General features: G+C 39.6%; 1 protein-coding gene across 3 annotated transcripts; it reads left to right on the top strand.

Annotated features, from left to right (window-relative positions):
- The first annotated feature begins 1,911 nt into the window (after positions 1 to 1,911).
- On the top strand, positions 1,912 to 23,376 carry Bco2 (beta-carotene oxygenase 2). Of its 3 annotated transcripts, none has more exons than XM_090319505.1 (12): positions 1,912 to 2,378; positions 6,746 to 6,950; positions 9,209 to 9,420; positions 9,626 to 9,741; positions 11,555 to 11,657; positions 15,053 to 15,181; positions 16,073 to 16,233; positions 18,332 to 18,499; positions 20,397 to 20,534; positions 21,359 to 21,541; positions 22,003 to 22,113; positions 23,150 to 23,376. In XM_090319505.1, the coding sequence occupies exons 1-12, from the start codon at positions 2,363 to 2,365 to the stop codon at positions 23,288 to 23,290; spliced, it is 1,683 nt and encodes a 560-aa protein (XP_090175631.1). In that variant the 5' UTR covers positions 1,912 to 2,362; the 3' UTR covers positions 23,291 to 23,376. The 3 variants fall into 3 exon arrangements, with proteins under 3 accessions (XP_090175631.1, XP_090175629.1, XP_090175630.1); XM_090319503.1 differs by lacking the exon at positions 1,912 to 2,378 and adding an exon at positions 6,261 to 6,434; XM_090319504.1 differs by lacking the exon at positions 1,912 to 2,378 and having other exon boundaries at positions 6,628 to 6,950.
- The last annotated feature ends 733 nt before the right edge of the window (positions 23,377 to 24,109 follow it).

Genomic DNA, 24,109 nt, shown 5'->3' with positions numbered 1-24,109 from the left:
TGCCTAGCTTTCTTAGAGACACAGTCTTCAGATCTCACAGCCTCTTGAGTAGCTAGGATTATAGACATGAGTCACTGGTACCCAGCTCCATTATTGTTTTTTTGAGATAAGATCTCACTGTGTAGCCCAGACTCACCTGAAACTCAAAATCCTCCTGCCTTATTCCCTTGAATTCTGGAATTACAGGCATGTATCACCACATCTGGGATCATTTATTATATGAAAATAATGCCTACAGTTATTTTGCAATAAACAGTATATTATAATGGTATCATGATTCAGTATGTTTCTTCTCTTTGCAGAATTAGACATTTAGATCATTTAGCCTGATTAACACTATAAAGAACTGATTTCTTTTTTTAAAAAATTATGTTTAAGTAGTTACACAAAGAGGTTTCAATCCAACATGCCAGTTTATGAGTACAATGTGTCTTGATCAATGTCACCCTGAAGAGCTAATTTCTCATTTACAATATATTTACTACCCAGAGCAGCCATATTTTAGTGTAAAAGTATCTGAAAATTATTATTGTTTTATTATCATTATTATTATGTTTTGTTGTTAGTGGGGCTTGAACTTAGGGACTAGGCACTTTCCCTGAGCTTTTGTGCTCTAGGTTAGCATTCTACCACTTTGAGCCACAGTGCTACTTCCAGTTTTTAGGTGGTTGATTGGAGATAAGAATCTCAGTGACTTTCCTGCCCGGGCTAGCTTTTAACCATGATCCTCAGACCTTAGCCTCCTAGTAGTTAGGATTACAGGAATGAGCCATCAGGACCCGGCTTGAAAATTAATATTTTAAGCCACATTCTGATGGTTTGTTGTTGTTGGTGGTGGTGGTGGTTGTGGGGCTTGAATTCTGGGCCTGGGTTCTATCCCTGAGCTCTTTAGCTAAAGCCTAACTCTATCACTTGAGCCACAGCGCCACTTTCAGTTTGATGATTTGGGTTCTATCCATTTAAACAAGAATAAACCTAAAACTAGTGACTTGGCGTTGCAGGAAACATCATTAACCTTTTAATTTATAGCCAATATTCTATTTTAATAAGAATTTATAAGTTTGCAAATTACTTTTCACAGACATGAATTAAAATAGAATATGGAACCATCTTTGTTCATCTTACTCTGCTAGGCACTAGACTGACTTCTGATACTTTTTATTACTCCTCTTCAAAGACACAACTTTGCTAGGAAGATGCAATATGTCAGCCAAAGTATCTGAGGCAACTTCATGGGAGTTACTAGATAACCTTTGACAAAGGGATTCAGAGGAAGATGTTTGAGTTGGGTTTCTGAGAAGGAAAAGAGGAGATTTTGCCAGGTGGGCACTGGTGGCTCATGCCTGTAGTCCTAGCTGAGATCTGAGGATGGTTGTTTGAAGCCAGCCTGAGAGGAAGTCTGTGAGACTCTTAGTAAAGTGGGACTGTGACTCAAGTAGTAGAATGCTAGTCCTGAGCAAAAAGGACTCAAAGTCAGTACCCAGGCCCTGAATTCAAGCCCCATGACACCACTCTCCCCACCAAAAAAAGACATTTCAGTATTTCAGGAAGAAAATGTTTGCTGCTTTTCACATCACGGTATGTTAATCACTTTGCTGGGATGAGAGTTCACAAAGCAGAGCAGTATCATCTACACTGGTGAAAAGCAAGAGTTGAATGTTGTTCCTGGCATTCTTATTTTGAAGCACAATATTGACTTGATAGGTTAGTTCTCAAACATTAAAGTACAAAATCATAGACGGTTACACATACATATACATTCACTACGTACTCATACTACATTGTCAGAAAATAGTTTGTAAAATTAATGAGCAGAAAAGGAAGGATGAAATTATGGAACAACACAGGGCAAAAAATAAGCCTCTTCTGCCTAATTATGGAGACCTTTATTGATAGTCTAAAATTGGATTTTACTTTGAATCTTTCAGAGACAAGGAGTAGCTTGATGAAAGCGATGGACTGGGTCCCTACAACTGACAGAGTGAGGACAGTCAAGAAAGGAAAGCCTAAGAAGAGAGACCACTCACCATTAGGGGTCTCATTTTAATATTTAAAGATAATTTTTATAAATAGTTTATTAGGTTAACTTGCCTGAGAAATCAGATGCAGAGATTTGTTGGTGTTCTGAAGCTCCACCCCTCACTCCCCTCCCCACCCACTTCTGTCACTGAGCCAAGGACAACCCAGGAAGTTCTGTGAATGTTTACAGTTTAGCAGTGCTTTAAGCTGTCAGTGAGCCTGAGGATTTGGAAAGCACTGGATCTGCTGCTGCTATTGAACTGAATTCAGAAACTTTTCTTGAAATTTTCTCCGTTTTGTCTGCAGTGTCTCTACCATCACTGTGGGTTTTCTTTCCTTGGTAATGCGCTGGCTCCCAGGTAGGGAATGTGGCCCCTACCCCTTCTTTAGCCTCCCCTTCCTCTTCCTAACAGTTTGCACTTAGACTTTCATGGTGTCTGTTTCCTGAACACTGCTGACAGCTTCTGAAGCTCTCCTCTCTGTAGAGTAGATAGAAGCAGCAGATCTACCCAGCTGGAAGTGAAAGAACGAGAAGCCAGACTTGGTTCATTGTTAGGAAAAACAGCCTTTACCTTTACACATTTTCTGTTTAAGGATTTTTGTTGTTGTTTAAATGTGTAATAGGAATGACAACTCATTAGTCAGACTTTTCTAAATAAAAATTACTGCCATGGGATTGCTGGGCGTGGTGGCTCACGCCTGTAATCCTAGCTACTCAGGAGGCTGAGATCTGAGGATCATGGTTGAAAGCCAGCCTGGCACTACTGGCACTACTTTACAAAGCCAAAGCCCAGAGACTCTTATCTTCAATTAATTACTAGAAAATGGGAAGTGGGGCTGTGGCTCAAGGTTAACAGCTCAGGGACAAGGCCCAGGCCCAGAGTTCAAGCCCCTTGACCCCCACACGCAAAAAATTACTGCCGTGGGCTAGAAATGTGGCTTAGTGGTAGCGTGCTTGCCTAGCATGCATGAAGCCCTGGTTTGGTTCCTCAGTATCACATACACAGAAAAAGCTGGAAGTGGCACTGTGGCTCAAGTGGTAGAATGCTAGTCTTGAGCATAGAAGCTAAGAGACAGAGCCCAGGCCCTTGCCTGAGTTTAAGCCCCAGGACTGACAAAAAAAATGTTCTAATGTCATTGATTGTTCTACTGGCATTTTGGGAGACTACATTAATACCTGTTGTTTTTGTTCTTTGTAGCTTTCTATTATGAGTAAAATACTTGATTTATTATTTTTTTATTAAAGAATTTATTAACATTGATTTTTACGTCATATTTCAAATGATGTATTTAACAAACAAGTATTCAGGAAGGGAATCTCTATATACAATCACAGGCACTTAGTTTTTAGAATATAATCAAAATTAGGCTAAGGGTTTGTATATCTTAGATATGTATTAATCAATACAATAAAACATTATGTCTACAGAGTCATAAGTTTTTATGTCTATGTAGTTGTGTTTATATTTCCCATACCATGTCCATATCATTGGTTATGCAAATGTTGAGTCTTCGTTCTTACTTGATTTTTTATATTTTGAAATTAACAGCTATAGAACTATCAAATCGCATAATTGTGAATTCAACAATTTAGTGCTTTCAATATGCAAGGCAATATGATAGTGATAGAAGAGGGCAGACAAAAACTAGACTTTGTATTCAAGGAGTACTGATAGTAGAAAATATAAAGCCCATTTGCCTTTATCATATAAAACAGAGTAAGATAAAGGCCCATAAGAGAGCTATCAACAGCTGCTGTATGAGTTCTAAGAAGAATCAGTTTTTGCCATGGGGATATTGAGAGATGAATTGGATGCTGAAGGAGAAGAAATATCCTAAGTAGAGAATAGTATGATTATGAGAAGATGAGAGTGGAGCTGGAGTGGAAGGCAATGAATGGGAGCCTGAACTGGTCAGGTAGGCTGGAGTAAAATGTAGGAGATCATCAGTTTCTGCCAAGCAGTTTAGTCTGTACTTGGTAGACAATGACAAGGCATTTGTGAAGGTTTTCTGGAGGACTATATGATACAATCAGATACCTACTTAGGAAAGTTAATAAGTTGTCCATTTGTTCCCATGTGGTACATATTTACAGACAGAATATATGGTAATACCTTTACTGTGCACTGGGGTTATCCTGGTATTTGGAATCCTGGTGACTGGGGACTCTGGTCAATCTCAAGAGCCAAGGAGATCAAGTGGCTCACTAATTATGAAGCTTGGTGTAAAAGATAGTTTGATCCCCTATCTAGTTTCTCCTCTCAAATACTTGATAATAAAATATGCAGCTAAGAGATACAGGCCTAAATTAGGACTTTAGGAAGGGAGTGACAAAAAGGAAAGAGAAGTAGAGAGGTTTCAGCACTGAAAAGGATGGGTTCAGGCCTGGGGAAACAATTTTTGGTTCTGTTCTAGAGGGTGGGAGAAAAGGCTCTCCCCTAGGCACACTTGTGGGCTTCTTTGTCTTTTTTCTTTTCTTTCTTTTTTTTTTTGTGCTGTGTATTCAATCCACAGCCTTATGCAAGCTAGGCCAGTGCTCTACCACCAAGTTACATCCCATCTCCATACTTTTGAGCCTTGTAATGCATACAGGCTTTTTTTTTTTATGTTACTACCTTAGCATCCTCCACTGGCCCAGTGTGGGTATAGTGAGCGGAATGTAACCACTTAGTGAATACAAAGGACAGAGAAGAAGACCCCAAGAGATCTTGAAGTTAGGTGATGTAGCTGGTAGAAAAATTGATTTGGAAGGGGGAAAATGAAGGATTCTATTTTGAAATGTTGAGTCATTTTCTTAGAAGTAACTGGTATATTGAGATTAGATGAGATTACATGGGGAGAGTGCTGAGATTAAAGAGCAAAGGTCCAAGGTAATGCTCTAGGGATATTAATGATAAGGGGAAAAAAAGCAGTCACAGAGCTATTCTTTGGAAAGTATTGTTGTATGATGATAAATATAAGCTAGGACTCTTAGCTTCACCCCTAGCTGTAATTTTCTTAGGGAATGGCAGTCAGAGAAAGAGTGAATTTTATTAGGGAAATCAGGAAATAGCTGGGCTTACCTAAATTTTAGGACAGTTAACTCTTACATGCTCCAAACTGAATGTTTGAGAGATAGGAAAGAAATTGGATCATAGATATAATACTGTACATAATGTTCTAAAATAGTAAAAAAAACAAAAACAAAAACTCTGACTTGAGGGAAATAGTAACATTGTGTGATCATTTTGTTTTTGTTTTTGTCTTTGCCAGTCCTGAGGTTTGAACTCAGGTCCTGAGCACTGTCCTTAGGCATTCTCAGGGCTAGTGCTCTACCACTTGAGCCATAGCACCATTTTTGGCTTTTTCTGTGTATGTGGTACCAAAGAATCAAACTCAGGGCTTTGTGCATGCTAGGAAAGCACTTTACCACTAGGCCACCCTTCTGGCTGTGTATGTTCATTTTTTTGAGACTAAACTTCTATATCACTGTTACATTTTTTAGTAGGGGAGGTTCTTTGCTAGGATTTGAACTCAGGGCCCTGAGCTTATTACAAAATTTTTATGAAGCCAGGCGCTGGTGGCTCATGCCTGTAATCCTAGCTACTTAGGAGGATGAGATCTGAGGATCTTGGTTCAAAGCCAGACCAGGCAAAAAAGTCAGTGAGACTCTTATGTCCAATTAACCACCAGAAAACTGAAAGTGGCACTGTGGCTCATGTGGTAGAGCACTAGCCCTTTTGCTGAAGAGCTCAGGGACAATGCCCAGGCCTACAGTTCAAGCCCCACAAACAAAATAACTAAATTTTAATAAAAAGAAGTAAAGGATTTTATTTACTTATTAATTTTAGTACTTGGCTTGAATTTAGGCACCGTATGCTTGTTAGGTAGAAGGACTATACTGTATTCAAATAATTACATATTTGCTTACTCCTCTGCAATAGCTAATCTTGTGAATATTCAGTAAAAATGAAAAAAACAGGTAGATTTTCAGCTTTAGGTCTTGTGTCTTTTGGACCTGAGATGATTTCATAATATTGTATAATTGAATTTGTAAAGCCCTTATAGAAGATTTCGTGTACTTTCATGTATAATCCATTCAAATGGAAGAAATTAAATTTCACATCCTGCCAAATGCACAGAAGTCATTATGTTCACTTTCTGGTGTGTCTAAAGTTCTGAGATGAATGTGATTATAATTTTGAATGAGGGTCTTTTTTTGTTAAACTTGCAACAGTAAAATTGTTAATGCTCATCTATAGTTAGAATGTAGAACTCTTCCTGTGTAAAAGATAAGCATTGGTCAATTATAAAAAATGATCATATTTGTATAATTGAAGTCTCAAGTTATTTCTTTGGCAGATAAAACCTACAAGAAATGCAATTTGAACCACACTGTTGTGGTTCAAAAATGGAGAATCAGAGCATCAGGAAATGTAAGAATAAAATTTCCTTTTAATCCTAGCTACTCAGGAGACTGAAATCAGAGGAACTTGGTTTAAAGCCAGCCCAGTCACTAGAAAGTTCTGAGACTTTTATCTTCAATTAATCACCAGAAAATGGGAAGTGGCGCTGTGGCTCCAAGGGCAGACCCGTAGCCTTGAGCTGAAGACCTCAGGGACAAGGCCCAGAGTCCAAGCCCCACAACTGAAAAAAAAAAAAAAAAAGATTTGATTGTCTGTGGGGGAAACGGGCATGTTTCTAGAACCTGGTTATCTTTTTTATGCTTCTGGCTTCCTTTCTACAGTAATGAGGAAGTACACCGGGAATACACCTCCGAAAAACACTACTTCGGGACAGCGGCAGAATCTGCCATGCATTGCGCCACTGGTGACCACGGTGGAGGAGACTCTACAGACCGTCTCCGCTCAAGTCCAAGGGCATATTCCTAAGTGGCTCCATGGCTCTCTCCTTCGAGTTGGACCTGGGAAGTTTGAGTTTGGGAAGGATGAGTAAGCCTAGATTTCTTGACATGGATGGAATCTATGGAGCATGCATTCACTATCTGCTTCCTTTCTGAGGTGGCACGCAGCCATGAGATCTCTGTGGTTACAGATAGGAAAACCATAACCTACAGGAGGAAAAAAAAAATTATTTTTGAAAAGTCTTACTATTTCTGTTCTGCAGAATATCATGAATTTGAATGTCTGTGGGTTCAAGCCAAAAAGAAGAGTGGATCAGGAGCTCTGTGTGTGACTTTTAAGCTTGTTTCACAAGTTCCGAAGGAAGGGTGTGACTTCCCTTCTTACCACCCTCTTCCTCACCTCAAATGTCCCCCACCACAGAGATCTCTTCCAGTTTCTCCTATTGACCACATTCTTATTTTTTATTATTTATTTTAGTGGTAGTGAGCTTGGCACTCAAGTCTTGTGCTTGTTAGGTAGACACTCTACTACTTGAGCAATAACTTCTCCCCCCTCCCCTTTTTTGCTTTAGACTTATTTTAGGCAATTTCAGACATGTAGAATTTTGTTGTTGTTTTGCTTCAAAATATTATATAAGCCTTTTTCAATTGCTACAGAGTCTGAGTGACCTTTATTTTTAGGAGCTGGCTGACATTTTATGTTCTTCTTGAGAATCCTTAGCAGGGCCCAAGAATTAGTCTTTTACCTGTCAGGAAGATTAATAGGAGGAGAAGGGAATACATATTTTCTTTAGTAATTTTCACATGTTCCTAATGAGAAAAATGATGATCCATAGCTTGCAAACTTAGTTAGGTAATGAGTAGTACATTGTGAAAATGTGACCAGGTAAGGTTTTGGAGGAGGGTTGTTCCTTGGTTGCAGGGAAGTGGCTGAGAGTAGGGTTGATTTAACAGGGCTCCTTTGTACAGATCCCTGTCCCCATCTCCAGGGACAGGAATATCTTTCTTCTGGAACAGGGAAGATGCTGTCACATGGGACTTTTATTTTCTTCTTTTGGAAAAGACAGTAGATTGTAATGCTCTTCTTGCAGCTGCTGTTTTTCAACTGCTTTTTAATGCAAAATAACCAGTCTGTCCAGGTGACCTATATTGGAGTGGCCACCATTTGGCTTATTCCATTCAATATTGATAGACATTTGAATTGCTTCACAGAATGTGAATGGACAAATCCCTCTTCTAGTACTGTTTGTAGGAACCATTGCACATGTGCACGCGTGTGTGTGCATGTGTGTGTATGGGCTCACGTGTGTGCACGTGCTATTCCTGGGACTTGAACTCTGGGCCTGGATGCTGTCCTGAGCCTTTATACTCAAGGATAATACCCTACCATTTGAGCTTTAGCTTCATTTCAGGCTTTTTTTGGTAGTTAATTGTTAAAGAGTCTTGTGGCCTTTACTGCTCAGGCTGGCTTTGATGGTGATCCTGATTTTAGCCTCTTCAGTAGCTAGGATTTCAGGCATAAGCCACTGGCACCAGGCAATCATTGCCTTTTAAAGCAATGCTGTTAGTGTTGTTTATGCCTATTGAAAGCCTTAGGCATTTCACTCTGGCAAGCATGTGAAAGAAAGGACCATATGATAAACTCATTTAAAAGCAAGGTCACCAGATTTTTCTACCTATTTGTCAGGGTCCTATTATTTAACTGATGAAGTTGAAAAAGAAAAGAGAGGAGATGGACATTTTAATATGCATAGCATATGAAGATAACTTTTGGAAAATACCAATGTTCTTTCCTGTGTCCTTTTTGTTTTTCTCTTATAAAGATTAGATATATCTCAGGAGTCATCACTGAAGGGTGTTTCTTCAGCCGTGTATAGAATGTGAGCTTTTTGATAGGGTAAGGTTGTTTGAGATACATTTTATGCCTGTGTAGAATGTTACAATAAAACTTCCTTCTATAAACTCCTAATGTATGCTACTAATTTTTTTTTTAAATTTAAGTTCGGGACTGTGAGTTTGGCCTAGTGGTAGAGTGCTTGTCTAGCATGCACGAAGACCCGTATTCAATTCCTCGGTACCACATACATAGAAAAAAGCTAGAAGTGGTGCTGAGGCTCAAGTGGTACAGCTCTAGCCTTGAGAAAGTCCAAGGACAGTGCTCAGGCCCTGAGCTCAAGCCCAGGACTGGCAAAAAAAAATAAAAATTTAAGTTCCCCGATCAGTCAGGTGGTGCTGGAAGAACAGGCCATTTTCTTATCTGTATATCTGAAATGCATTCTCTAGCGCCAACTCTCCTTCCACTTTATCTACTGTTCAGTCTTTCCTGTTCTTTGTTCCTGTCTGCAGGTACAATCACTGGTTTGATGGAATGGCTTTGCTTCACCAGTTCAGGCTGGAGAAGGGTAACGTGACATACAGAAGCAAGTTTCTACAGAGTGACACATACAAAGCCAACAGGGCTGCCAACCGAATTGTGATCTCAGAATTTGGCACACTGGCTCTTCCGGACCCATGCAGGAATATTTTTGAACGTTTCATGTCCAAGTTTATACCACCAAGTAAGCAGTCTTCAACATGCCTAGAATTTGTCAGTGATAGACATCATTCTTTGCAGGATTATGATAGATGACAATCTATACAAATACAAATCTTCAAAAATATTTTTTGGGGTGAGAGAGTGTTAAAATTGCCTTTTCTTTTGGAGTACGTGCTTACGTGCTAGGTAAGCTCAGATGCTAAAAGAATTGAAATGTTTGGTTTCAGTCATGACGGACAACACCAATGTCAACTATGTGAGGTACAAGGGTGATTACTACATTAGCACTGAGACCAATTTTATGAACAAAGTGGACATTGAAACTCTGGACAACACAGAAAAGGTGGGTATAGGTTCAAATAATGAATATATTAGATCTTAACACTTCTTTCCATTCAGAAATGTTATTTAAAATAGTAGATATCTGAAGCAGATATTGGAGCCTTAATAACCACATCACAAAGGCTGAACAAATCCAATAGTATTCATTAGACACTATGTTGAAAATGAAAGGTACAACTTGAAAGCAGGGACAGGAGGGAAAAACTGGGAAAGAACAAGGAGAGTGACATTGTCCAAAAGAGAAATGTTCTCATTGCCTGACTTACGTAACTCTTCCATGTATCACCTTTATAATAATAAAAATAACTACACTGAAACAAAGATATTTACTGGTTTAGTTCATCTTGGCCCTCTGTTCTGGTTAGAAAGGTCTATGTGGGGTTAATTTTCCTTGAAGATAATCCCATTAGTTTTCCTTAAGTCTTGATATTTTGACATCCAGGGAATAGGGGAGTATAATAGTACTGCTCATTTTGACAGGCCCATTTGCCTTGGCACATGAAAAATCACATTTCAGAACAAGTGTGTGTATGTATGTATGTATGTTAATTTTTTAAATTAATTTTATTTATTTTTTGTTTATATGTTACAAGGGAATCAAATTCAGGGCCTCATGCATGCTAGGCAAGCACTCTATCACTAAGCCACATTCTAAGTCCTTTATGTATATTTTTATTACTTAGATTGGAACTCAAATCCTTAGGCTTGCTAGGCAAGTGTTCTATTACTCAAGACATGCCTCCGGCCTCCAAATTAAGATTTGGAATGGAGCTGTGACTCACGTCAGCCCTGAATGAAAAAGGAAAGTCCCCAATTTGAAGACCCATTACTAGCGCGCGCGCACACACACCCCTCTCCCCCCCCACAAGTTCTGGGTGGGGTTGGGAGTTTGGCCTAATGGTAGAGTGCTTGCCTAGCATGCACAAAGACCTGGATTCAATTCCTCTGTACCACATACATAGAAAAAGCCACAAGTGGGAACAAAAATATGAGAAGGGGTATTAATGTGTGAGAAGTAATGCACCTTCTATCTGGCTAATATAATTGTAAACACCCCTTTATACATTACAATAAAAAATTAAATTAAAAAAAAGAAAAAGCCAGAAGTGGTGCTGTGGCTCAAGCGGTAGAGTGGTAGTCTTGAAAAAGTCCAAGGACAAGTGCTCAGGCTCTGAGCTCAAGCCCAGGACTGGCAAAAAATAAAAAAATAATAAAAAAAAAAGGTCAGTGACTTAAACAAAAGGTGACTTAGTAGTAAAAATCTATAAAGTAAAATTCTAATTATTGCTCTTTTTTTCTTTTAACTTTTATATAATCTTGGCCAAATCTACTCATGGCTTCTTTTTTCTGTTGTCTTTTGACAACAGGGGTTTGAACTCAGGGCCTGGAGCAGTGCCCTTGGACTTTTTTCAAGGCCAGAGCTCTACCACTTGAGCCACAGCACCTTTTCCAGCTTTTTTTTCTACATATGTGGTACCGAGGAATCGAACTTGGGTCTTTGTACATGCTAGGCCAGCACTCTACCACCAGGCAAAACTCCCGGCCCCTTCTGTTATTTTTGTTGGCAATTTTTTTTGGGGGGGGGTTGTTTTTTCAGTCTCAGTTTCTTCTTTTTTTATTTTTCTTTTTCTTCTCAGTTGCTTTTTACTTTAATTAGGCAAGATAATTTTGATTTCTCAGAGATAAGAAATTAGTACATCTCCTGTAGTTTTTACTTCTTTTTACTACAGTTGACATCTCCCTATTAGTTATGTGCATCAACAGAATTCTGCACAAGGAACAATTAACTCTCTTTCCTGGTCTTTACCCTGTAGGTAGACTGGAGCAAATTTATTGCTGTGAATGGAGCAACTGCACATCCTCACTTTGACCCTGATGGAACAGCATACAATCTGGGGAACTCCTATGGGCCACGAGGTAAGGTGGGAATGGAGTTTTAGGGGAGGTTTTAGTTTCTTTTTCCTAGAGATAATTGGGAAACAAGCTGTCTTCTCATGATTGCGTTGTGGCTAAGATGGAAACATGAAATTTCATTCAAAAGGCTCAGAAGAATTAGTGGTGCTCACTGGACACTTACATTGGAAATGAGCTATGCAACTCATGGGTGAGAATGGGAGGGGAAAACTGGGATATACTCATTACCTGACTTATGTAACTGTAGCCCCTCTGTATTATCACTTACAATAGCAATAAAAATAAAAATAATTTTAAAAAAGACTCAGAAGGATACATCTGAAGTAGCATTACTGAGCTTAAAATACACAATCTCTAGTTTCTGTTTTGTAGTTCTTTTGCACCTGATTTTGAGGCTGATTTTTTTTTCCAGTCCTGAAATATGAACTTGGGGCATTAGCACTGTCCTTGGGCTTTCTCAAGGCCAGAGCTCTGCCACTTGAGCTACAGCACCATTTTTTTCTAGGCATGTGGTACTAAGGCATCGAACCAGGGTCTTTGTACCTGCTAGGCAAGCACTCTTACCACTAGTCCTAACTCCTGGCCCTTGTAGCTGATTTTTTCCATTTGTCCTTTTAAAAATTATCTTTAAGTAGGTATACAGAGGAATTTCCATTTAACAAAGCAGTTTATGAATATAGTACTTCTTGACCCCTTTTCTTTTCCAATTGTACTTTTCAATATAACTTTTAAAAAATGCTGGAGACTATAGATGGGGCTCACACTGGTTCAGGTAACATTCTACTATTTGCATAACTTAAATTTTTATTGTTTATAAGCATTGAAGGATTGTGTGTGTGTGTGTGTGTGTGTGTGTGTAACTGGGGCTTGAACTCCAGGCCTTGTACTTTCAGTTGGCTTTTTCACTTGAGCCACACTTCCACTTTGGCTTTTTCTTGTTCATTGGAGATAAGAGTCTCACTGATATTCTTCCTGAGCTGGCTTGGAACCTTCCTTCCTGAGATGTCAACTAGGATTTACTGGCATGAGTCACCAGTGCCTGACTGAGAATCTAAATTATTAATGTGAGCCTTGAGATCTGAGAAACCTGGCCACTAGTCAGGAGGGGTTGTTTTTGTTACTTACTCTCAATTTGCTGTTTACTCTGACACCTGGAGCAGTCAACTAGAATTAAACTCACAGTCCAGGACAGTGTAGATTCTCCTGGACATAAATCAGCTGGTTTTCTAGGTGTCTGTTTTGCTTACTTACTGCCTTGAAGACCAGTAGTTAGAATAATTCACTGACTAAAATAGTGTTCAATGCAAGTTGGGCGCTGGTGGCTCATGCCTATAATCCTAGCTCCGCAGGAGGCTGAGATCAACATCTGAGGATCGAGGTGCAAAACCAGCCTGGGCAGAAAGGTCTGTGAGATTTAACCATCAGAAAACTGGAAGTGGTACTGTGGCTCAAGTGGTAGAGTGCTAACCTTGAGCTGAAGAGCTTAGGGATAGCACCCAAGCTCTGAGTTCAAGCCCCATGACTGACCCACTCCCCCTGCCAAAAAAAAAGTTCAATGCAGTGAACTGAATAATCACCACTTATACTCAAATGACAAGACAAAAAATACTTCTCTTATCTAATCCTAATTCCTATTTGATTATCTCATTTGAAGAGAAGTTTTGAAGTAGAGCTCAATATATATGTAATTGTGGGAAACTTGACTACCTAAGCTACATTAAATTTAGTGATTCTCATTGCAATAAAATAAAAATGTCTGGGATTCATTTCTACTTTTAGGAACTAAAAAGCTCTTCATTATTTTAGATTTTCCAGCTACTTAAAAGCATTTAAAATTAATTAAAATGTGTTAAACATTAACCAGTCCAACTAGTTTTTAATACTTATTTAAGACAAGTTTTTTCTTATTAATCAGTTATTCAGAGCTCTTTTTTTGTACCTTCATGGAAAGTATGATTTTTGTTTGTTTGCTTTTGCCAGTTACTAGGGCTTGAATTCAGGGTCTGAGCACTGGCTCTTAGCTTTGTTGTTTTTTTTTTGTTGTTGTTCATGGTTGGCACTCTACCACTTAATCATATCTCCACTTCCTAACCACGCTATTTTGAGCCTTCTGTCACTGAATTTTTACCTCTCAACTATTTATTTGCTACCTCCATTGCCCCATCATAGTGTATACTCAATGTAGCATCCGGATTCGTTCTTTGAACCTGCACCCACTTCTTTGGCCTCAGCTCTTGAGCTCTCCTTGCCTGGCATTTGAACATTCCAAATTAGTTAACATGAGTCCTAGCTAGGAATCTTTGTAGTTTGATTCACTTTGCCTTGAAGGCATTCCTCCCAAATATCCTCAAGGTTCCATTTCTTATCTCTGTTAGGTCTTTATCTCAATGTCATCCACTTAGTGAAGATTTCCCCAGACCACCATATTTAAAACTGCAAACAGTGGTTCCACACTGACACAATCACTACAGAGCCCCATTCCCTGGCTTCTTTCCCATTAGACTTCTTATCATCTGATTCGTTACGTTTTTACTTTTATGATTTATTAGGATTCAAGCCTTTTAAAAGAATAGATTTTTTTCCACACTGCTGTATATAGTACATAGAGTTTAGCATTTGGAGCCCTTTAGGACAGTGTTCAGAATATACTCAGTAAGTGGTTGTAGGATGAATAAATTAAAAATTACTGAATTATCTTGTTCAAAAAGAAGATTAGAACTGGAAATGGGGGTGCATATTTGTAATCCCAGCAGCTGGGAAACTGAGGCAGGCAGATTGAGAGTTCAAGACCCTTTTTCAAAGAAAGAAGGAAGGAAAGAAGGAAAGATAGAAAGAGATGAAGGGAGGAAGGAAAAAGGGAGGGAAGGAAGCTGGACTCAGTGGCAGATAGAAAGAGATGAAGAGAGGAAGGAAAAAGGGAGGGAAGGAAGCTAGATTCGTGGCACATGCCTATAATCCTAAATACTCAGGAGGCTGATATCTGAGGATCTGGATTCAAAGCCAGTCCGGGCACTAAAGACTGTGAGACACTTATCTTTAATTAATCACTAGAAAAATGAGAAGTGGGGCTGTGGCTTAGAGCTGAAGAGCTCAGGAACAGCACCCAGGCCCAGAGTTCAAGCCCCATGACCCACAAAAAAAAAAAAAAAAGAAGGTAAGGTGGGAGATTAGGAGATTGGAGAATACAAAATTCCATGTTGTCCAAATTTGTCATGACCAACAGTAGTAATTCTAACACCAACATGTTAGTTCAGTATCTTCTATTTACTCACTTGTTGACTGGCTATATAATGATGGTATTTGTTAATCCATCCATAACTGTTTATAGTGTGTTTACAAATATACCAAGTCCTTATCTTATAAAAAAAAAAGACAACCCCATGACTTTCTTTTTTCAGGTTCCTGCTATAATGTTATTCGGGTACCTCCAGAGAGGAAGGACCCAAAGGAAACAATTCATGGGGCCCAGGTGATATGTTCTATTACTCCTACAGAAGCAATGAAGCCATCCTACTACCACAGCTTTGGTAAGTCTAGAGAGAAGAAAGATTGTATTGGGCTCTGCTTTAATGGACTTTTTTTTTTTTTAACAAGTTCTGTGATAGAGTGCCAGAGTAGGGTGATAATGAGACTGGGCTTGCATTTTTTTGGTGGGGGGGGACAATTCTGGGGCTTGAACTCAAGGACTGAGTATATCCTTCGGCTTTTTCCTCAAGGCTAGTGCTCTACTACTTGAGGCATAGCACCACTTCAAGCTTTTCTATGTATGTGGAATCGAGAAATTGAACCCAGGTCTCTGTGCATGCTAGGAAAGCACTGTACCACTAGGCCAAACTCCCAGCCCCTGGGCTTGCATTTTAATGTCCGTTAAATTTATTGTGTTTTGTCATGTACTCCTTACTAGCTTAGATGTCTAAAGAGAGAGTTGCTTTAAATAAGCAATAATAAAAACTTGAGTGACCATTCAAAACTTTAGGCTACTTAAAAGCCTACAAATAATAATCCTACATGGAAAGGTCCTGATTATATTTTGGGGGAGAGAATTTGTAATGGTTTCAGATCTGACCCAGATTTCTTATTTTTTCTATCATCAATTGTTACTGCCAAATTCCTTCTGAATCCTGATCCCCAGTATTAAATAGGAAGGGACGTAAGGAATAACTGCGCAGATCATAATCGATCTTGTACTTCTTTGTTCTGAAACACAAATAATTTTAAGTGAAACAAAAGCTAAAGAAATCAGCTGAGGACCCTGACCTATTCTTAGCAGTTCCCCTTTGTTCCATAGAAACAGGAAACACACACAGCAGGGCTAGGAAATACTTGCTTAGGTTGGCATTCAGAAAGATCTTGAAACTGTTGCATTTGACTACTTCAATGTGCCAAATAACACATGCTTGTTTCCTGGAATTTTGTAGGAATGACAAGGAACTACATAATCTTCATCGAACAGCCTCTAAAGATGAAGCTGTGGAAAATTGTCACTTCTAAAGTTCGGGGAAAGCCTTTTTCAGATGGAATGAGTTGGGAACCCCAACAAAACACACGGTTTCACATTGTGGATAAACACACTGGACAGGTGGAGTATTTTGAGCATACTTGTCATGATTTTTTTGGTGGGGGGATCATAGGGCTTGAATTCTGGGTCTGGGCACTGTCCCTGAGCTCTTTAGCTCAAGGCTACAGGCCTGCCCCTGGAGCCACAGCCTCACTTCCTGTTTTCTAGAGGTTAACTGGAGATAAGAGTCTTATCATGTTCGTTAGTTCCCCGGGCTGGCTTTGAACTGTGATCCTCAGATCTCAGCCTCCTGGGTAGCTAGGATTACAGGCATGAGCCACCATGCCCAGGTTGTCATGATTTTCTTGCTGGGTTAGATACCAAAGGTGAATTTCCATAGGATTGATTTTTGTTTTTTAAACCTACCTTAGGAGTTGTTTTTAAGACCCTCCTAATTAAGGATATTTTTTTTCTTGTGTTGACTGGACTACCTATTCATTAATTAGTAAAGTGGATTCTGCATATTGTATAACATGATATTATTTGTTTACTTATCTGATTCAATTAAAATGGCATCTAAGAAACTCTCTTTGTATGGGTCTTCCATAGCATAATAGATGTAAAGGCAGGTGCTGCTTATGTAGAGATCTAAAACTTTATTTTATTTTTGCCAGTCCCAGGGGTTGAACTCAAGCCCTGAGCACTGTCCTCGGGCTTTCTCAAGGCTAGAGCTCTACCACTTGAGCCATACATAGCACTACTTCTGACTTCTTCTATGTATGTGGTACCAAGGAATCGAACCCAGGCTTTGTGCATGCTAGGCAAGCACAAAGTACTCTACTACTAGGCCAAACTCCTGGCTGATCTAAAACTTATATAATTAGTTGCTTTTGTGACTTCTAGATAGGTCATTATGATCATCCCATAAAAATTCAAGCCTGTTAGTTGAAACTGCCTCCCTCCCTTCTTTCCTTCCTCACTCCCTTCTCTTTCTCTCTCCCTTTCTTTATTTTTGGGTCATGGGGCTTGAACTCATCCTGGGTGCTGTCCCTGAGCAATTCAGCTCAAGGCTACCACCCTACCCTTGAGCCAAGCCCCACTTCCTGTTTTCTAGAGGTTAATTGGAGATGAGTCTCAGGTCCTTTTGTGCCTGGGCTGGCTTTGAACCTTGATCCTCAGATCTCATCCTCTCAAGTAGCTAGGATTACAGGCATGAGCCACTGTACTCTGCTTCTTTTTTCTTTTCTTTTCTTTTCCTTCCTTCCTTCCTTCCTTCCTTCCTTCCTTCCTTCCTCCCTCCCTCCCTCCCTCCCTCCCTCCCTCCCTCCCTCCCTTCCTTCCTTCCTTCCTTCCTTCCTTCCTTCCTTCCTTCCTTCCTTTCTTCCTTCCCTCCCTCCCTCCCTCCCTCCCTCCCTCCCTCCCTCTTTCCCTCCCCTTCAGATATTCTCAGTAGATTGATTCTCAGTTGAATTAGTAGGCAATGTTTATGAATCAAAGCAGATTTGCTCTATGTTCTAGTCTACTTTTTTTTTTTATATCTTTTGGATGTGCCATGTAGAATATTCAAAATAGAGATGTGCCTGCCCAACAATTGGAAGACCTTGACTTCAAATCCCAGGAGTTCCTGACTGACCTCTTAAAAAAAAAAAACATTGTGGGGATTGGGAGTGTGGCCTAGTAGTAGAGTGCTTGCCTAGCATGCACCAAGCCCTGGATTCGATTCCTTGGTACCACATACACAGAAAAAGCTGGAAGAATATGGTTAATCTCATGTTGTTACTATATCTGACTTTATTACCTGGTATAATTTATATTTGTTTATTTGAAATAGGAGGGGGGAAAACAAGATGATTGGGAGGGGTTGGAGGGAGGGAAATGGGGACAAAAACATGAAAGGGGGTATCAGTGTGCGAGAAGTAATATACCTACTACCTGACGAATGTAACTGTAACCCCTCTATACATTACCCCGACAATAAAATTTGAAAAAAGAAAAAGCTGGAAGTAGTGCTGTGTCTCTAGTGGTAGAGCACTAGCCTTGAGAAAGCTCAAGTGCCCAGGCCCTGAGTTCAAGCCCCAGGACTGGCAAAGAAAAAAAAAAACACCCAAAACAAAAAAATGAAACAAGCAAAAACTAGGGAAAGGAAAGCTTTTAGGATTTGTTTCTTCTTCCCTTCCAGCTGCTTCCAGGGATGTACTTTAGTAAACCTTTCATTACTTTTCATCAAATCAATGCCTTTGAGGATGAGGGTTGTGTTGTGATCGATATGTGTTGTCAAGATGATGGAAGAGTTCTAGACGTTTACCAACTACAGAATCTCCGGAAAGCAGGTGAAGGGCTGGATCAGGTAAACATCTCTGTTTTACCAGGTATTATTAAGATGATTTTGAGTTAAATAAGATCTGGCTTTGGAATTTCCAGTTTTTCTTGCTCCTTTGTGGCAAAAAGGAGGTAGAGTAGTTTTAGAGAAATAGATTTATCATTTATTTATGTTATCTGAAGTACATTATTTAAAACCTAATAATAAAAAGGCATGGTGAAAAGCCATTATATGCAGTAGGAAGCAGTTACAATTAGTTTTACATTACACATAGGCACTGAACATTCTATTATATCTGGAAGGTGTAGGAAAATAAGACTCCCAGTGTAGCAGTTCATGAAACTAAAGGGAATCACTTCTTCCCAATATTGAATCTGAGGTAAAATATAAATTGTACTTATCTATACTTTTGTCAGCAATGATTTTTATTTTTTAATTTTTATTTATTTATTTTTGTGTGTTAGTACTGCAGCTTGAACCCACTCATGACTGATTCTTTTCCACTGGGGCTATTCCTCCATTTCTGGCTTTCTTTTGCTGGTTTAATAGAGATAAAAGTTGTGTGGCTTTGTCTGCTGAGTTTGGCCTTGAACCATGATCCTAGGATCACTGCCTACTAATAGAAAGCAGTACATAGTCTCTGGCTCTTCTATGTATGCTTTATTTCAGTAGACAGGGAGTTGCTGGGATTAAGTCTCAACTTTAGTACTTTATGAATTTACCAGGCTCAGCTTACTATTACACTCATGACTCTGATGGAGCACACACATAGATGCAAAGAAAAGTGAGCAAAAGGAAAAGGTCCATGGATAGAGTCCAGCACAAGCTTGTAATAGTCCTCTCCTGGTAGAACCACATGGAGCATACTTAATTTCCAGGAGTTAGTCATAGCAGTAGGTGTGGAATGTTGTCTGTCTTGAATGCTCACCCCATGCTGGTTATGCAAAGTTTGCATTAGAGATCAATGGTGTATGCATGCAGTCCCTTCATGACTAATCCTACTGAAGCTGCCAGCCATCAGATCATCTTTCCCCCCTATCCCAGCCCCAGGGAGTTCAGGTGCTCATTAGCTATGCAGACTCTCTAGTACCATTGATTCAACCTCTCACACAACTTACTGGACAGATCATCCCCCAGACTCAGTTTCCAGGAGCTAGCCAAGGCTGAAACAAGCTGTTTATCTCAGTAGAGTGCAGTGTTTGAGCAATTTGGGCCTGAGAGATTAATTTTTTTTTTTTGCCTATCCTGGACCTTAAACTCAGGGCCTGGGCACTGTCCTTGGACACTTTTTGCTCAAGGCTAGCTCTCTGCCTCGAGTCATAGCATCACTTCTGGCTTTTTCTGTGTATGTGGTACTGAGAAATTGAACCCAGGGCTTTGTGCATGCTAGGTGAACACTTGACCACTAGGCTATGCTCCTGGCCCCAGATCCATCTTTTTCTTCATAGAATTCTACCTGGATCAACTCTCAGGAAGGAAGAACCCCTTGTTACTTTCTGGCCCCTCAGATCTTTGACTGTCTAGTCACTTGTTTGTTTGATGCTAATTAAATAATATAAATATCATCTAAGTTTCAGATTTCTCATTATGCCAACACTAGTTCCATGACATTAAAGACTGCTTTGCTCATTGTTGTATCCATATTGTCTCAAAACACTACTTGGCCGTAGTAGGTGCTCAAAAATATGTGTTGAATAGAGATTCCCTTCTTGAATACTTGTTTGTTAAACATGTCATTTGAAATATGATGTAAAAATCAATGCTAATAAATTCTTTAATAAAAAATATGTGTTGAGTGGATGAAAGGGAATTATCATATTTATATAATTAGGTAAGAATGCCCATGGTGTTGACAGAGTTGAAATGACAGAGTTGATCCTAAGAATGACAATTTTTTCCACCTGTTTATTTTGTTCTTGTGTAGGTGTACAGCTCAATAGCCAGATCTTTTCCTCGCAGATTTGTCTTGCCCCTTGACATCCACATGAATGCCCCTGATGGACAGAACCTCAGTCCACTCTCCTATTCGTCAGCCAGTGCTGTGAAACAGCATGATGGAAAGGTATTACACTAATTAAGACTTTGAACTTGAGTTGTGTTACTTTGCTATTCTCCGGAGATTTTTGTGACCAATTAACATGCAATTGAGCATGAGGGTGAGGTCAGGGAATCTTGTTTGTACAAGAACCTCAGAAACTTAGCGGGGAATGCACTCAGTGTCGATGCTCCCTTTTGAGTCTAGAAACAGATAGGGGCAACTTCCTCACCTGTGCAGAGTTTAAGCATTTGAGATTGGCAAGGACAATCCTTGCTTTCTAGATAAGTTATGCTTATCACAGCATTTTGTGGTGACACTATCAATGACTTATCTTTATTTAGCTGAACAATATAGCACTTATACCTATGGCATCTCAGGCTTACAAAACCTGATAACAGATGAACTCAGATTCCTGATGGAAAGAGGAACTGTTACAAAAGCTTGGGGTGCTGGTGGTTTACATCTGTAATCTTTGCTACTCTGGAGGCTGACATCTGAGCCTAGACAGGAAAGTCCAATGAGACTCTTATCTCCAACTAATCCCCAGAAAACCAGAAGTGGAACTGTGGCTCAGAGTGGTAGAACATGGGCCTGGAGTATGGTCTAGTGGTAGAGTGCTTGCCTAGCGTGCATGAAGCCCTTAGTTTGATTCCACATACAGAGAAAAAGCTGGAAATGGTGCTGTAACTCAGGACAGTGCCCAGGCCCTGAGTTCAAGCCTCAGGACTGGCAAAAAAAAGTGATTAAAAAACCGTAGTTTCCAAACCCTGTCATAAACTGAGAATTAGCTCTCTTTACCAATCTACTCTGAAGATGAGAATTATGTAACCACTTCTAATTCATTTTAGATCTGGTGCTCTCATGAAGATCTACATAATGAGGATCTAGAGACTGAAGGGGGGATTGAATTTCCTCAGATCAACTACAGCCAATTCAATAGCAAAAAGTATCATTTCTTCTATGGCTGTGGCTTTAGGCACTTGGTGGGGGATTCTTTAATTAAGGTTGATGTGGTGGAGAAGACTTTGAAGGTGAGGAAAATCCCTTTTCTTTTTTCAGTTTTCCAAAGACCTTGTCTTCCATTTGAATTCACTTCTGTTTTTATTAAAGGCAGCTCTTGAAATTCTTTAATATTTAAACTGCTTCATCACTTTCTTAAATTGGAGAACATAGAATCATTGAATTTAGGGATATGTTTTCTCTAAAGAACCTAAAGAAAATCTAAGCCCAGGAAAATAACCCTAAGATTGATACTATTTTAGGGAAACTGTGGGGTTAAGGCTGTTGGGAAACCTCTATTTTCAAGTTGATGGAAATTACAATTACATAAATTATGTTTGAAAATGATAGAATCTAGGAGCTGCAAAAGGCCCCTTCCCTATAATCAGGTTAGCAAGCTTCATTTTCCCCCCCCAACTATTGGAGTATTCTGTTGAAGACCAAATTCATGTGGGGAGTAACACAGACTATAGAAAACTTTTGTTTTTTGTAGGTTTGGAGAGAAGATGGGTTTTATCCTTCTGAACCTGTGTTTGTACCAGTACCTGATTCTGGAGAAGAAGATGGTGGAGTTATTCTTTCTGTGGTGGTGACTCCCAGCCAGGTAAATGTATCTCCCTGTTGCTAATAAAAAATATATAGTACTAAGTCAATTGAGGGTGACATTTAGTGATGTCATTTGATGCCTTCAGGCTGTCTTCTCCCTTCTCTTTCCTTCTTTACTGTTACATATCCTTTTTAGTCACAACCCATACTTTGTGATTGTTCTGAAGCTCACTTATGGAATTATTTAACAATTCACTTCTGCACAGGAATTTGCTCTTGACTATTTTCAGATTAATCTTAGTTATGAAGACAGTTGGATGAGATATCATTTTACAGGTATGGAGTTTGTAATTTGAAGAGGTTTCAAGGGACTTACTTGCATCTCATTCCATTGTAGTACATTCATCACATTCATGGTACAGTGGTGTTTAAATCTTCTGGCTGTTATCTAATGCTCATACTACTACCTGTGTTTCCAATTGCAGCTTAGCTGACTTCAGAGCCCAATATTAGAAGCCTGGGCTTGGTATCTCAATAATGTTACTTATTGACTGCTTGTCTGCAGCAGTCTATGGCAAATAGAATCACTTCAGGTGCCAGCTTTGATAAATTATTAGTGGCCGCATGAGGGCTTTTATGGTTTGGTGGAGAAAGTGCTGTGGTCGATTAGTGATGTCTGACATGGACTCAATCCAGGTGTCATGCACTCAGCATTTCTGCTATTAGGTCAGGGCAAATCCCTGCTTGTTTTACAGTGCTGCCCTTTGGGCAAAAAAGTGGAGGCTTTCCTAACTTGAAGAAATAATCCCCATGTCTCATAAGAAATAAAACTGAAACAAAGCCTAGGAAGGTTATTAGGATGAACAACTTTTCCCTCTTCTTTAGGACTAAATTTCAACCATAGGTTTCCTTTTAGTCCAGTTTAGCAATTGAGCCCAGTGGGTGGTGGTGGTGGTGCTAGGTCCTGGGAATAGATAGGAAAATTAGTTCATCATGGTCCCTTCATTAGGAACTCCATGGCCAGTGAAGACAGATTATTTTTTAATGAGAAAAGGGAAATTTTCAGTATTGCCTTTCTGCTTCCCTCCTTGCAGAATAAGAGCAATTTTCTTCTAGTCTTGGATGCCAAGAATTTTGAAGAAATAGGCCGAGCAGAGGTACCTGTGCCAATACCTTATGGGTTCCATGGAACATTTGTCCCATCTGATGAGACAGCCACCAGGTCTGGGGACTAGATGTACATGAGACGTTCCATACAGAAGACACCTTACCTCCTAAATCATGGAACATTGGTTTTAAATTTATTAAAGCATAATTTGTGAGATAACTGTGGTTTTATATTTTCTTAGGGCTCTTTATAAAAGGAAGTCATTAAACAAGTGTTGACAGAACATTTTAAAGAGAGTTTTAAATTTAGATTTATTGGATATGTTTTTCTTTAGATCAAAATAAAGATACATATGAAAAGCCACCTATAATCCTAGCTACTTGGGAGACAAAGGTCAGAGGACCGCAGGCCAAGTTAATGCAAAACCCAATCTGAAAAAAACCCCAAAGGGCAGGAGTCATGGTGAGATGCTGTGCTAAATCTCCAGTAAGGGAAAGAGGGAGAGGGAGAGGAAGAGGAGAAAAGGTAGGTGGGAAAAGAGTATTACCTTTTTTTAATGTGCCAGTCTTGGGGCTTGGACTCAGGGGCTGAACACTATTCTTGGGTTTTCCTTAAGGCTAGCACTCTACAACTCTAGCCACAGTACTACTTCCGGCTTGTTCTGTGTATATGGTACCGAGGAATTGAACCCAGGGCTAGGCAAGCACTCTACCACTAGGCCATGTTCCTGCCAACCCCCCTTCCTTTATTTTGTCTACTATGGGGCTTGATCTCAGGGCTTGGGTGCTATCCCTGAAAACTGTGTTCAAGGCTAGTGCTCTACCACTTTGAGCCACAGCTCCACTTTCCCATTTTCTGGTGGTTAACTGGAGATAAGAGTCTCAGGGACTTTTCCTGTCGCAGCTAGTTTTGAACCATGACCCTCATACCTAGCCTTCTGAGTAGC

The sequence above is a fragment of the Megascapheus bottae genome, chromosome 27 (assembly GCF_031878675.1).
Source record: "Megascapheus bottae isolate mThoBot1 chromosome 27, mThoBot2.hap1, whole genome shotgun sequence".
Classification (NCBI taxonomy): Eukaryota; Metazoa; Chordata; class Mammalia; order Rodentia; family Geomyidae; genus Megascapheus; species Megascapheus bottae.
This window is presented reverse-complemented; position numbering and strand designations above follow the sequence as displayed.

What these genes read in the sequence shown, in the direction of transcription:
- Bco2 (XM_090319503.1), top strand. Translation starts at nt 6,377, where the DNA reads ATGCAATTTGAACCACACTGTTGTGGTTCAAAAATGGAGAATCAGAGC. An exon ending in GTCCAAGTTTATACCACCAA is followed by an intron (nt 9,421 to 9,625) that starts GTAAGCAGTCTT and finishes GTTTGGTTTCAG; the next exon opens with TCATGACGGACAACACCAAT. An exon ending in GAACTCCTATGGGCCACGAG is followed by an intron (nt 11,658 to 15,052) that starts GTAAGGTGGGAA and finishes TTCTTTTTTCAG; the next exon opens with GTTCCTGCTATAATGTTATT.